Genomic DNA, 13018 nt, shown 5'->3' on the forward strand with positions numbered 1-13018 from the left:
ACCTCGGCTGGAGACAGCAGCTGGTCTCCAAGGGACCCTTGGCTTCACCAGGCTGGCTGGGCCTCCGTGCACCTGGCAGGTGGGCGCACAGGCTCTCAGGCTGGCAGTTGGAGGGGAGATGAGCCCTGGAGTCTGGGGACCATGGGTGTTCTCAGGGGTTGCTTGAATTGATCTCAGCTCCAGCCCTTCAGGGGGCACGGAGGGGCAGGCTGGGATGTGGCCTAGGCCCCTGACCCTACGTCATTCTGCTCTGTACTCCTGAGCCCATGGATCAGATGTCCCCAGTCCTCCACAAGGCCTCTCAGAGTCCCTGGAGGGCAGGGGACAAAAGCACTAGGTGGGGTCACCCAGAATGTGACTGTCGCATTCCCACTGCTTGCCTGGTCCACAGTAGGGACTCACTAAATACCTGCCGAGCGTGTGAATGGATGAATCAAGGGGTCTGCCACTGCCACCGACTGGCTGTGTGACCCTGGGTCAGTCTCTTGCCCTCTCTGTGCCTTGTGAAACAAGATGGATAGTCCCAAATATCTCTTCCAGATCCCACCCAGGTCTCTACCGCCCCAGTTGCCCCCTCCCCATGCCAATGGAGGGAATAAAAGGAGCCACACAGGAGGGTGCAGAAATTGTTTTTTTATTGCAGGGGGTGGAGGGCGGTGAGCACAGAGGCTGCTGTCCCAACCATGAGGAGAAGGATGTGCGAGGGCTCCTTCTGACTGAACTTAGGCTGTCACTCTGGTTGGATGGTGGCTGTACCTTACCAGATGGAGATGCTACGTGGGGCACAGTCAAGCCACTGGGAACTGAGCTGGAATGAGACCGCAAGGGCTTAGGGCACTGACCGCAGTGGGGTTGTTGTGGATCCCTGTCAGCCACCAGACCCTGCTGCCCGAACTCTTTTCCACAATATCCTACAGAGTCTCACGTCTTGGAGAAGGGACTGGCACCTGTGGTTTGGGGTTTGCCTCTGGCACCTGACACGGACCTATCCTCCTCCCCTCACCCTTCTCTCCCCTCACCTTAGGAGCAATGGCAGATGTGAAAAGACTGATCAGAGGCCAAGACTAGAGCCAGGGTTCAGGGCTCAGTATACGACCAGGATCGTGGATCAGTCTGAGATCAAGGTCAGGGCTCAGTCTGTGACTAGGATCCAGGCTCATTCTGGGTGTCGGAATAAGGTTCAAGGTGCAGAGTGTGACCAGGTCAGGGTTCAGGCTGGGGCCAGGGTCACAGCTCAGTCTATGACCAAAATTAGGGCTCAGCCTACTGCTAAAAAGAGAGAAGCCAAGCCTTGCTTTGGCTTCACCACAGGTGCCTGTGGAGGGGCCTCATCCCCTTAATGGGGCACAGAGCCACCCCTTACCTTTGGTTGGGCATCACAGAAGCCCTCCTCATGCCCCTCTTCAGGCAGCAGCTTGCGGTTTGCTGTCCTTTGGAAGTTTATCTGAAGGGACAAAATAAATAGCAGGCCTCATTCTCCAGTAGAAACCAGACCCCAATGGCTGCTGCTCTCCAGCGGGTCAGTCTGACAGCCATGGGACCTCAGGCATGTCAGTCCACTTCTCTGAGCCTCAGTTTGTTCATCTGTAAAATGGGTATAATGACAGCACCCACCCCACAGGGCTGTTGCGAGGCTCCGATGGGATGGTGTACGCAGAGCGTAGAAAGATCGCCCAAGGAACTGACCTGTGGCTGTTTCCATAGAGGGGCCACCTCCAGGACCCTGATACCTTCACCTACCCACTTCTACTGCTTGGCAACCCCAGCCACGCCTGGAGACCCAGAGAACAAAGAAAGCCACTCCCCCACCCCCCATGGCTGGAGGAGAAGCCACGGCTTTTCACAAGGAGGGAAAGAGGCCAGCTTTTCCTCTGAATCCACTCATCAGCCTCCGGTGTTTACAATCTTGGTTCACCCGGGAGGAAACCCAGGCTCAGAGAGGCAGACCCATTTGAACAAGGTCCCATAGCTGCTAAATAGCAGAGCCAGGATTTGAACCCAGATATGGCCGCTCTTCTCACATCTCACAGGCAGGTTCTGTGGGTTTAAAGAGGGATGATAGAGAGCTCTCAGAGGCCCACAGAACCCCCTCAGTTCTGCAAAGACTCCATCCAGCCACACTCCCCCAGCTTGCTCAGACGTTGGGTCCTCCTGCTTCTCCAGGGTCCCCTGGCCAGACCTACCATGGGGTGGGTGCAGGGTTCGTGCTTAACCTTAGAAGGCTGCAGAGGGAAAAGCTCCCCCCCCGCCGCCGTCCCCAGGCTGTGACTTACCAATGATGTCATGTAAAATATGTTCATCCACGGTGGAGACCAAGAGGTGGATCAATGGGCACACCTGTGGGGTGGGAGTGGGGGCGGGCGGAGAAACAGGGCAGAAGGGAAGGAGGGAGGGGGAGGAGGGCCAGGAACAGGAAGGAGGACAAATCATTATCAGCTGGGGAGAAACTGCCAGCTGCCCAGGAGTATCTCAGAACCTTTGACCCTTAGGATTCTAGAACAACAGAAACTTAGAAGTCTAAAACTAGAGAACAATAGGATGTTAGAATTCTAAAACCTTAGAACATTGGAACCCTAGAACCTTGAGAATCTAGAATGTTCACATCCCAGAACCCTACACTCTTGGAAACCTTGAACCTTGGCACCCTGGAATTTTAAGGAATCAAATGGGGCCCTGGGAACCATAGAGCAGAGTTTCTCACCATTCTGTGTGTACAATCCCCTGAGGAGCTCACTAAAATGCAAATTCTGACTCAGCACGTCTGGGTGGTGATGGGGCAGGGGGGCGGGTTGAGAGCCTGCATTTCTAGTAAGCTCCCTGGTGAGGGTCCATGCTGCTGGTCAGAGGACCACATTTTGAGTAGTGAGGCTCCCATTCAGTGAATCACAGAGCCACGTGGAGGATTTTTCTTTCACAAACCCAGATTCCCAGCCCCCTTCCAGAATGACTGATTCAGAATCTCTGGAACTTTGTGTGTACATATGTGTGTACGTATGAAAATGATGAAAATACCTATTTTTACAGGTTGGTGTTTATTGCTTTAATTAATTATCTAAGTGATACTAATTTCTAATTATGGTGGAGATATAGTTTTCTTTTAAGATAAATGTATTTAAATAAGTTTAAGTAAAATTGCATTGTTTAAAAGAACACATTAGCTAAAAAGGCCAGGTAGATATGGCCAGTGGCTCAAGTTTGGGACCCAATGATTTCAGCTACTGTCAGGCCCTGGTCCTCTCTCCTGCTCCCTAGGCTGAGTAAAGGGGTGCAGGTTCCAGCTGACAGCCCAAGGAGAAGTTTGCACCTTGGAAGAAAAGGTGCCAGAGAATACGATCAGGCCTGTGAATGGTAAACCTGCCTCCCTTCTCCCCCCCACCCCTCTCATGTCTCTGGGCCCCCAGGAGTGGAGGACTCACCTCCTTCTCTATTAGGTGGGACACAGTCTTTTCCAGGATGCTGGTCATGGAGTTCAGGACCTTGTTGATCAGTTGACTGTGGCTGGAAAAGAGAGGCAACTGATAAAGCCAGGCAAGTGGGGAGAACTGCCACATAGCAGCGGGGAGGAGGGTGGGAGATGATGTAGCACCTTGAAGTCACATAGACCCAGGGACACTGTGACGCCTTTCTAACCACAGAGTGCTGTTCAGGGGCACCCCACGTCTGACCAGAGGCTCACCTCAACCTGTGAGAGTCTCCTCACAACCTTAAGACTTCATTCATTCATTTATTCATTCAACACATATTTACAGATCACCACCTACATGCCAGGCACTAAGCTGGGCTGGGGCCACGGGGAGGAGCAAAACACAAGCACCATGCCTCCTGGTACCTAAGCATGAAACAAGTCTTGCTAAGTCTGGCTCCTTCCCACCTTCAGCTCTCAGCATGACCCACACCTCCTCCGAGCAGCCTTCCCTGACTGCTCGCCTAAGAGAGTGCTTTGCATCAGACCGCTATGTGTCTGACATTATAATCTGACATTTTCTTTGAGGGCTCTTTACAGATGGACTAGAAGCTTGTCTGCCTGCCTTTCCCTCAGGACAATAAACTCCAGGAAAACAGGGTCCTTGTCTGTTGTCATCAAAAATTCTCCAGAGTTCAGAGCCTATCTGGGACATAGCAGATGTTCAAGCATTTTTGGCTAAAAGAAGCAATGAAATAAATATAGAATTAAATATATAAGGACAACTTGGGACAAGTACTCTGAAGAGCTAGAGTAGACTATTTCGAGGGAGAATAGAAGGAAACTTTTTAAAATCTTTTTTTTTAAGTTTATTTATTTATTTTGAGAGATAGAGAGCGAGAGCATGTGTGCAAGCGGGGGAGGGGCAAAGAGAGAGGGAGAGAGAGAATCCCAAGCAGGCTTAGCACTGTCAGCACAGAGCTCGATGTGGGGCTTGAACTCACAAACCGTGAGATCGTGGCCTGAACTGAAATCAAGAGTCAGACGCTTAACCAACTAAGCCACCCGGGCGCCCCAGGAGGAAGCATTGCTAGAACCTGAAGGTTAAGAAGAACATGGAGGTGGAGGGGCAAGGTGTTCTAGGAGGCCGGAACAAGGACAGGTATAGAGGTGGGAGAGAGCTTCTCTGAGCCCAGAGTAAGGGCCAGGGTGCCTGGAACGCAGTGAGTGATGGCAAGAGCGCAGTGATCTGAGGGTGGGGCCAGCTCATACTGAGCCCAGACAGCTGTGGGGAGCACTTGGGGTGAGCAGGCTGGGGGCAGTAGAGAGGAATGCCATTTCACAGATGTGGACACTGAGACCCAGAGTGACAGGATGAATTCCCTGGGACCTGCAGACAAGGCCGTATCCAGCAGGGCTCAGGTCTGTCACTTTGTATCCCAGCCTTCCCAAATAACATCAGGCAGGAGAGCCTTTCTCTGGTTTGGGCGGGGGGAGGGAACTTCAGGCAACCTGCGGTCATATCCCTCGAGAGGGGTATGGTAGAGTGACCTCTGCTCATAGCCCTCACGGCTGAGAGCTGAGAAGCCAGCCTTGTTTCCTCCCAAAGCCAACCTGCCCCAGCCCTCAGCTTCCAGCCTTTCCTCCTCCATGAGCCACCTCCAGGGTCACCCTTCCTCTCCCAATCTTCTTTCCCCGCCAAACGTGCCCTTTCAAGCACAGTTTAAGGCATAGGTTTTGTGGATTAACAGGGATCGACGATTTTAATGGAGAGGATTGAGTTTTCAAGATCTCATTTTGGGAATTTTCCAGTGGGTGGAGGCCTCTCTGGGGGCAATCGGAACTTAGAGCCCATGGTAAGCAATGACTTCTCTTCTCCCCCCCCACCCCCACATGGAGGCAAGAAGGTGAATACAGTTTGTTGTTGTTGTTATTACGGGATATAACATAATGATAGAGGGGTCCATTTTGCAAGAAAAAGTAACAATCCTAAATGTGCACATGCACAAAACAACAGAGCTTCAAAAAGCGGGAAGCAGAATCCTGGCAGCACCGTAAGGTGGAACGAACAGATTCGTGCTCAGAGGTCAACACTCTGGTCTCGGTAACGGAGAGAACAAGGAGACAGAGTCCGTATGGGTATTATGATCCCTGAGAGCTTAGTGTGTGCCAGGCTGGGTGCCAGACACTTGTGTCTTTCCATCTGGTCGGCTCAGCAACTGAGGAGCAGGCATTATTATCACCTTCACTGAAGGGAAAACTGAGGCTCGGAGTTGGTCACAATGTTACAAGCTGGTAGCAGAGCCAAGGTCTGTCTGACTCCAGAGCGAAACTCCTTTTCGCTGCATGGTGCTGCCTCGTGGGTATAGGAATAGGGCTGAGATTAGGGGTCCTCAACTCCCCTGAGAGCCCAGCTCTGCTGAGGTGGAACAAGGGCCTTACCCGTCCAGCAAGGTGATGGAGATGCTGTCTGAGTCACTGAGGCATTCTCCCAAGACCACTTTGGGGATGCCAGTCTGGGCATCGGTTTCAAGTCTGAGGCTAGTCAGGAGGTCCAAAGAAACTTTCAGGTTGACCTTCTGGCCAATGAGAGGCCTGTAGGAAATAAGATTCCCAGTGAATGCAAATCGAGAAGGCCTGCTAAGCTTCCTCCACCGTGGGTACGCACTACCCAGGATGTCTATGGCTGATGTCAGTGTCATCTATATTCCTCATGAGACTGACATATTTATGTTAGGGGCGTCTTTGCCTGGCCACATGGATATGGCTCATATGACATTTTTATATAGCACCACTGTAATAATTAAAATAATAATAGTTAACAGTTATCGAGGGCAAATCATATGCCAGGCATTTCTAAAATGCCTGGATTAATCCATGTCATTACACAAACACCATGAGGGAAAAGCACTATTATCCCTATTTTCAAAATGGGGAAATACTGGTACGGACAGGCTAAGCAACCATCCCAAGATCTCATTGCCAATGAATGATGGAGCCCCCGTGTCCTCCATTTATCTGCTCCCACACATGCTCATTCTCCTATCTATCTTTCTTAAAGTCATTAATATACTTTAAAATTGTATTTGTCACACACGCCCTTCATTATATACTGTACAATACTATATGCATTAGGCACAGTGGTCCTTGCTATTCAAAGAGAGTCTCAAGAGAGCAGATAATGCTGGAGGAAATTTTGCCAAAGAGTTGTGAATGCTCATGTTTTCTCAATTTTTCAAATGTTACAATTAGATTGTAAAAGTTACAAATTTTACAATCGTACAAATGTTACGATTTCAGAAATATTTAACGGAAGGTTCTTTTAAAAGAGACCTGGTGATGGCCAAAGTTCATCAGAACATTTTAAGGGCTCAGATCTTAGAGCTGGAAAGGCCCTCTCATTTACAGATTGGGAAACTGAGGCCCAAGGCCACATAGCAGCATGGAAAAGTGCCTGGTTCCAATTTGGAAATCCCCTGGCCATGCTGCACTGCCACTCCCCAATCCCAGATTCGAATGCGTACTCACAGAGCCAGGGTGACATTAGCGGTGACGGGGACCCTTATGTTAATGCCTTCGCCATCAGGAGTCAGTTCAATTTTGATATTCAGGATGCGGGAGTTAAGGATGTTCAAGCTGTGCAAAAACCACGGTTTGCCTTTGTTATTCCTCGTGACAGCCATGCTACCCTGACGCCAGCATCACGCTGAGCATTTGGGCCTCACCACCCCTGCCTTCTTTGGCCTTCACGGTCGCCCTGTTTGGAAGTTTGATCCTCTCCGTGTTGGGGCGTAGCAAAAACGGGCACTCAGACGGATGTCATTTCCCCCACAGATTCCGGGGAGCAACAAGTGTCGGCATCAGAACTTGAACCCAGAACCGTCTGACTCCAAAACTCTATGTGTGGAGCCAGCTATGTGGTATGCATTCCAGTTTTCTCTCTCCTGAGGGGATCCAGACTTTTACCCTCAGCTATATTTGGAGAAGAAAGGTCTTATTCCTTGGAAGAGGGACTTCAGGCACCAGCAAGCAGGTGGGGGTGAGGATTAAAGGGACCTTCACTGGGATCCTGAAATTACAGAATGTGGAAGCCCAAACCCATGAGCTGCTCGGACTGGCCCCGCGGCCCTGCTTCTAATTTGCTCAAGCCCTGATGAACCTGGCCTCAGACGGCCTCAGCTCTATGAGGAGGAGCAAGATTTATCCACCCTTCTGTCTTTGATCTTAAACTCACCTCCCCAAAGGTGTGTGTTCCCTTTTCCTGAAGCAAAGCTCTCCACCTTGAAGCATCAACTCACCTCAAAGTCCCGTCCTTAAGTGAGAGGACCTTCGAAAGAGCATCGTTCACCAACTTCTCAGCTTCCTGCAGCTTCTGCTTGGCCAGCTGCCAAACCTTGGAATCCTGAAGCACCGCCACGTCAGCCTTCAGTTTCTGAAGGATAGCTGACAAAAACAATTGCCATTGAGAGTTGTGTGCCGTTTGTGGAGCAGTGACCATGTACGAGGCGCTAGGAAAGACCATTTGCCTATGTTATTTTATTTACTCTTCCTAACAATACAAATGAGGTAGATATTGTTATTATCTGCATTTTCAGATGAGGAAATAAAGGACCGAAAGGTTAAGAAATGTGCCTAAAGTCATGCGGCTGGGGAGACTTTGCTCCTTCCGTGCTGCCTTTGTACTAATACATACTCATCATTCGTACCCAGAGCAATCAATCAACGAACGAGGCAATTGATATCGATTGTACACCAGCTTCTAGTTGAGGTGGGGTGGGGGGGGGTGGTCTATTGCTCTGAATGAGATGTTCACACAAGTTTCAGAAACTGGGTCAAACAAAATGAAGAGAATAAACTAAGAAATGGAAAATCCAGAATCAAGGGAAAAGTATGGCTCCAACTCATAAAAGTGGCAAATGGGAGTTCGAGGATGAGAGCTTGGCAGCAGGCATTTAGAGGCATTCATAAAGGGGTGCCTGCGTGCCTCAGTTGGTTAAGGGTCCATCTCTTGTTTTCGGCTCAGAGCATGATCTCACAATTTGTGAGATCGAGCCCCAAGTTGGGCTCTGCACAGCGCTTGCTTGGGATTCTCTCTCTCTCCCTCTCTCTCTGTCCCTCCCCAGCTCCCACTCTCCCTCTCTCTCTGAAAGTAAATAGATAAACATTTACAAAACAACAACAACAAAAAGAAATCAGAATTAAAAAAGGAGACAAAATTAAATAAATTTAAAGCTAGGTAGCTTTAAAGCTACCTAGGCTTAGGGGCGCCTGGGTGGCTCAGGTGGTTAGGCATCTGACTCTTGGTTTTGTCTCGGGTCATGAGCTTGCAGTTTGTGGGATCAAGCTCCATTTTGGAGCTGTTAGCATTGCTGTTAGCCCAGAGCCTGCTTGGGATTCTCTCCCTCCTCTCTCTCTGCCCCTTTCCCCCTCCCCACTCAAACGTGTGTGTGTGTGTGTGTGTGTGTGTGTGTGTGTGTGTTTGTGCATGTGTGTGTGTGTGCTCTCTCTCTCAAAATAAATAAAGAAACTTAAAAAAAAAGCTACCTAGGCTGAGGGCTTAAGTATGGCTAATTTCCAATGAACTAATACAAATTAATAGGAACATTGAACAACGTAGCAGAAGAATAGGCTATGAATATGAACAAAATGTGCTAAAATATGTAAACAGCTAATAAAATATGGAAAAAATGAGTGGATTCTTTCATAATTGGAGAAATGCAAAGTGAAATGAGTCATAATCTTTTGTCTATGACATTAGCAAAACACTTAAGTTGCCCATACTAGTACTGTCAAGGGTGGGGGAGGGGAAGGCGCTCTCCCAAGACTAACGGAGAGAATGTTAATGTAAGGGATTATTTGTCAACAACGACTGTAATTTAAAATATGCATACCTTTTTTTAATTAAAAAAAATTTTTTTTAATGTTTATTTATTTTTGAGATAGAGACATAGCATGAATGGGGGGAGGGTCAGAGAGAGGGGGAGACACAGAATCGGAAGCAGGCTCCAGGCTCCGAGCTGTCAGCACAGAGCCCGACGTGGGGCTCGAACTCGTGAACTGCGAGATCATGACCTGGGCCAAAGTTGGACGCTTAACCGACTGAGCCACCCAGGCGCCCCTAAAATGTGCATACCTTTTGAGCTTTTGAAATCTCACTTTTAGGAATTTATCCGACGCATATATTAGGAAAAGTTTGCCATGATGTAGCGTGTAAAGGGATATTCATTTGAGCATCGCTTATTCCTAGAAAAATAAGTGAATGAACTACAACTGAATAGCCACCTTTCTCAGCAAACCACTCATAAAGAGCATCCCCTGGTGGCAGCCTCTGGTAATGCGGGCATAGAATTTAGGCCAATCATCTTGATAACTCACATTCAACTGTATTGTCAATGGTCTCAAGTCCTTTCTCAACAGCAGGTTTCAGCTTGTCCACAACATTATTCAGGTCGTTGCTAAGGTCTCCAAGAAGAGATGCCGAGGTCCCAGTGAGCAGGCCGCACAAGAGAACAAGTTTCCAAAGCTGAAGCATCTTGTCTTAACACTTTGACACCAGGAGGAACAAGAGTGAGAATTACCCAGAGAGAAAAGGATCATCTTTGATAAGCACCTGTTACTCTTACACTTAACATTCCTTTAAGGTAGATGTGGTCATCTGCCGTTTTACAGATGGGCAACCCAGATCAGAAAGCTAGAGCAACTTGCCCAGAAACACACAGCCAGTGAGTGGAGGAGCTGGAATTTGGCAAGTCACACTTAGTTCCAAGTCTATGCTCTTTACACAAAGGTCCTTTGCACATGCTAGCTCCTCTGCCTCCTTGTCTTTGCAATTTTACCTAAGTTATTTCCTACTGACTCTCCAGCTTCAGTAAGACATCATGCCCTCTGTGAAGCCCACTCTGGCCCCTTCCCAGAGTCAAGGTTAGGGGGCAGCCCCACACACACACCATCTTGCTGTCTTCGTCCTCTGATCAGAGTTCTGGATGTCAATAATAATGCTACACTCAAAATATTAGCTAATCCAAGTGGCCCCATCCTTCTGTCTCTTGCCCCCCAAACATTCTGAAGATCACCACGTGGGGTGCCATCAGGGGGAAAGCCCACCACTCACAGGTCTGGAGGAGGATGTCCGCAAATCCTTGCTCCTCTGCACAGTCTCCTGGGATCTGCTAGGGGCTGGTGGCCTTTATGTGGTGGTGACAGGATGGGAGGCTGTGCACAGAAACAAGCCCTGGTTCCGGGGCCATCCAGAGCGATTCCAAAGAAAATAACCCCTGTCCAGGATGAGCAGAGAGATTTCCAGCCCAAAGGTCACCCAGGATGCTTGAACTGAAATGGATGGACATGCAGAGGACTTTCTGCCAAGACTAAGACCAGGTTCTCATGGAGCATCCAGCTGCCAAGACGGTGGCCATTGTGAGTGGGGGTTGGGGTAAAGACTGAGAATGGATGAAGAGGAGAATGTTCTGGTGGGAGGACCAAGAGTGATCATCCAGCTAATTCTGTCCTCACTTGGGAACTGAGGCACGGAGAGGGGAAGTAACCAATTTGAGGTCACCCAGCAAGACAGGTCCAGAGGTAGGGCTAGAATTATGGCTCACAGAGAGTCAGGGTCAGCGACCAGGGAGGTCATTCTACCCAACCCTCCTCTGTGTCTGAATGCTCTTCACAAAATCTCGCGTGGTGGAGCCAGCCTCAGTGTGATGTTTGTGCTGACGGAGAGCTTCCTATCCCCCACAGCCTGTTCCATCTAGCTGGTCGGGAGCTCCTCCTGGGAGTGAACAAAATTTGCCCCACATTACCTCCACATATGTGGGCAATAGTGAAGCCCAGAAAAGTCGAGCGTCTCACCTGAGGCTGCACAGCCAGTGTCAGGAGATACGCACCAACAGCCTCATCCCTGGTCTCCCTCTGCCCACTTGCCTCCATTCGCTCTACTCTCAGCACAGCAGCCGGAGGGGTGTTCAACTCAGCCTACCCCCAGAGTCCTCGCCATGGCTCTCGAAGCCTGTGTCCTCTGTGCTCTGCCTTTCAGAATCATCTCCTACCTCTCCCTCCCCAGCCCCTACTGGCCTTCCTTCTGTTTCGGAAAGGTGCCAACCTCTTTCCTGCCATGGTCCCTCGCAGAGGCTGTGCTCTCATCCCCAGCTGTCCCCAGCCCTTGACACCCACCTCCCCAGAACTTCCCTGACTGTCCAGCTGAGGGAGCCAGCCGCTCCCACCCTCAGCTCCTTGTCGGCTTCTTTCACTACAAATCATCACAATTGGGTTTTTTTTTGTTTTAACTTGTTTCCTGCCCTCCAGCAAGTTGTTACTGTCCTGTGCTCTGGGCCTTCCTCTCGCATGGGTCCCTAAGACACTGACCTGTCCTTAGAATGTTCCGGGCCTCTCCCTGGAGCACAGCCACCCACCTGGGCAGGTGGTGAGGTCCCCATCACCAGAGATGCGCAGAAATTGGACTAGGTGATTGCTGAGGTCCCGTGCAGCTTCATGTGGCTGGAGCTGTGGTTCCAGATCTCACTGACCTAAGTTTAAAGAGTGATGTGCATTTTCACGATTCTTCCCTTCAGGTTCTCTTTCTGCCTGGGTCTGGCTGCCTTCCTGGGGATGTGGTTTCGTCAGGCTTCCTGCCTCTTTCTTTTTCTCACCTGCCTGGCCCCGCTGTGGCCTCCTGGAGCCACCGTAGCTGCTGTGGCACCGTTCCTCAGCACAGAGCACATCAGGACAAAACCAGCCTCTCCCCCTGGCAGAGCTGCCTCTCACAGCTGAGCTCTGAGGCGATGTTGACTAGAAGCTCCTGTCCCCTGGGGTGCTCCTGGGGTGGCACAGAGACAGGCGAGTGAGTAGTGGGCCCTGCACTTCCCCTGTGCAGCTCAAAGGTCCTGCTTCCTAAGGAGCCGTATTCTCCGGATCATTCTCTCCTCTGCTGCTTCACTGGCTCTGCTTACAGGCCCTCGCCACACCCTTAAGGGCTCCCATCTGCTGGAGCATTTGGGGGAATCCCCCAAATCTGGTGTAGACCAGGCTAAATCTATCAAAGTGGAGGGAACTCAGGCCCTCTTCTTCCTGGGGCTCTCCAGATCCTACTCCTAACAGTGGTGTGGGACTCTTGAACAAGCACATTTACATACGTGTGCATACATGCACACATATGGGCGTGCGTGTGCACGTGCAAGAACAAGATGGCACAAGCTAGACTCCTCTGAAGAAAACAGATATGTTTCCCTGCCTGCAACGAGGAGAACTTACAGAAGCCTAGAGATCATGTTACCACAGTTCTGAATGAGAAGAGCTTACTACCCACAAAGCGGGGTTTGGGTCTCCACAGGTTGCCTGGGTCTGTTTTTTCCTTTAAAGACTTTAGATACAGGGGCGCCTGGGTGACTCAGTCGGTTAAGCGTCCGACTTCAGCCCGGGTCATGATCTCACGGTTCGTGGGTTCAGGCCCCACATTGGGCTCTGTGCTGACAGCTCGGAGCCTGGAGCCTGCTTCGGAGTCTGTGTCTCCCTCTCTCTCTGCTCCTCCCCTGCTCGCAGTCTGTCTCTCAAAAATAAGTAGAAAACATTAAAAAAAAAAAAGATGAAAAATAAATAAACAAATAAACAAATAAGGAC

General features: G+C 50.0%; 1 protein-coding gene across 1 annotated transcript; it reads right to left on the reverse strand.

The window, feature by feature from the left end:
- Positions 1–618: 618 nt before the first annotated feature.
- Positions 619–10536, reverse strand: BPIFA2 (BPI fold containing family A member 2). The gene is made up of 8 exons (XM_040447333.1): positions 9779–10536; positions 7702–7846; positions 6932–7039; positions 5846–5998; positions 3417–3498; positions 2274–2337; positions 1364–1444; positions 619–808 (listed from the first exon to the last, which is right to left on the reverse strand). Exons 1-7 carry the CDS (start codon positions 9933–9935, stop codon positions 1404–1406), a joined length of 750 nt encoding a protein of 249 aa, XP_040303267.1. The 5' UTR covers positions 9936–10536; the 3' UTR covers positions 619–808; positions 1364–1403.
- Positions 10537–13018: the final 2482 nt, after the last annotated feature.

This window comes from Herpailurus yagouaroundi, unplaced genomic scaffold, assembly GCF_014898765.1.
Source record: "Herpailurus yagouaroundi ecotype Mexico unplaced genomic scaffold, PumYag 196, whole genome shotgun sequence".
Classification (NCBI taxonomy): Eukaryota; Metazoa; Chordata; class Mammalia; order Carnivora; family Felidae; genus Herpailurus; species Herpailurus yagouaroundi.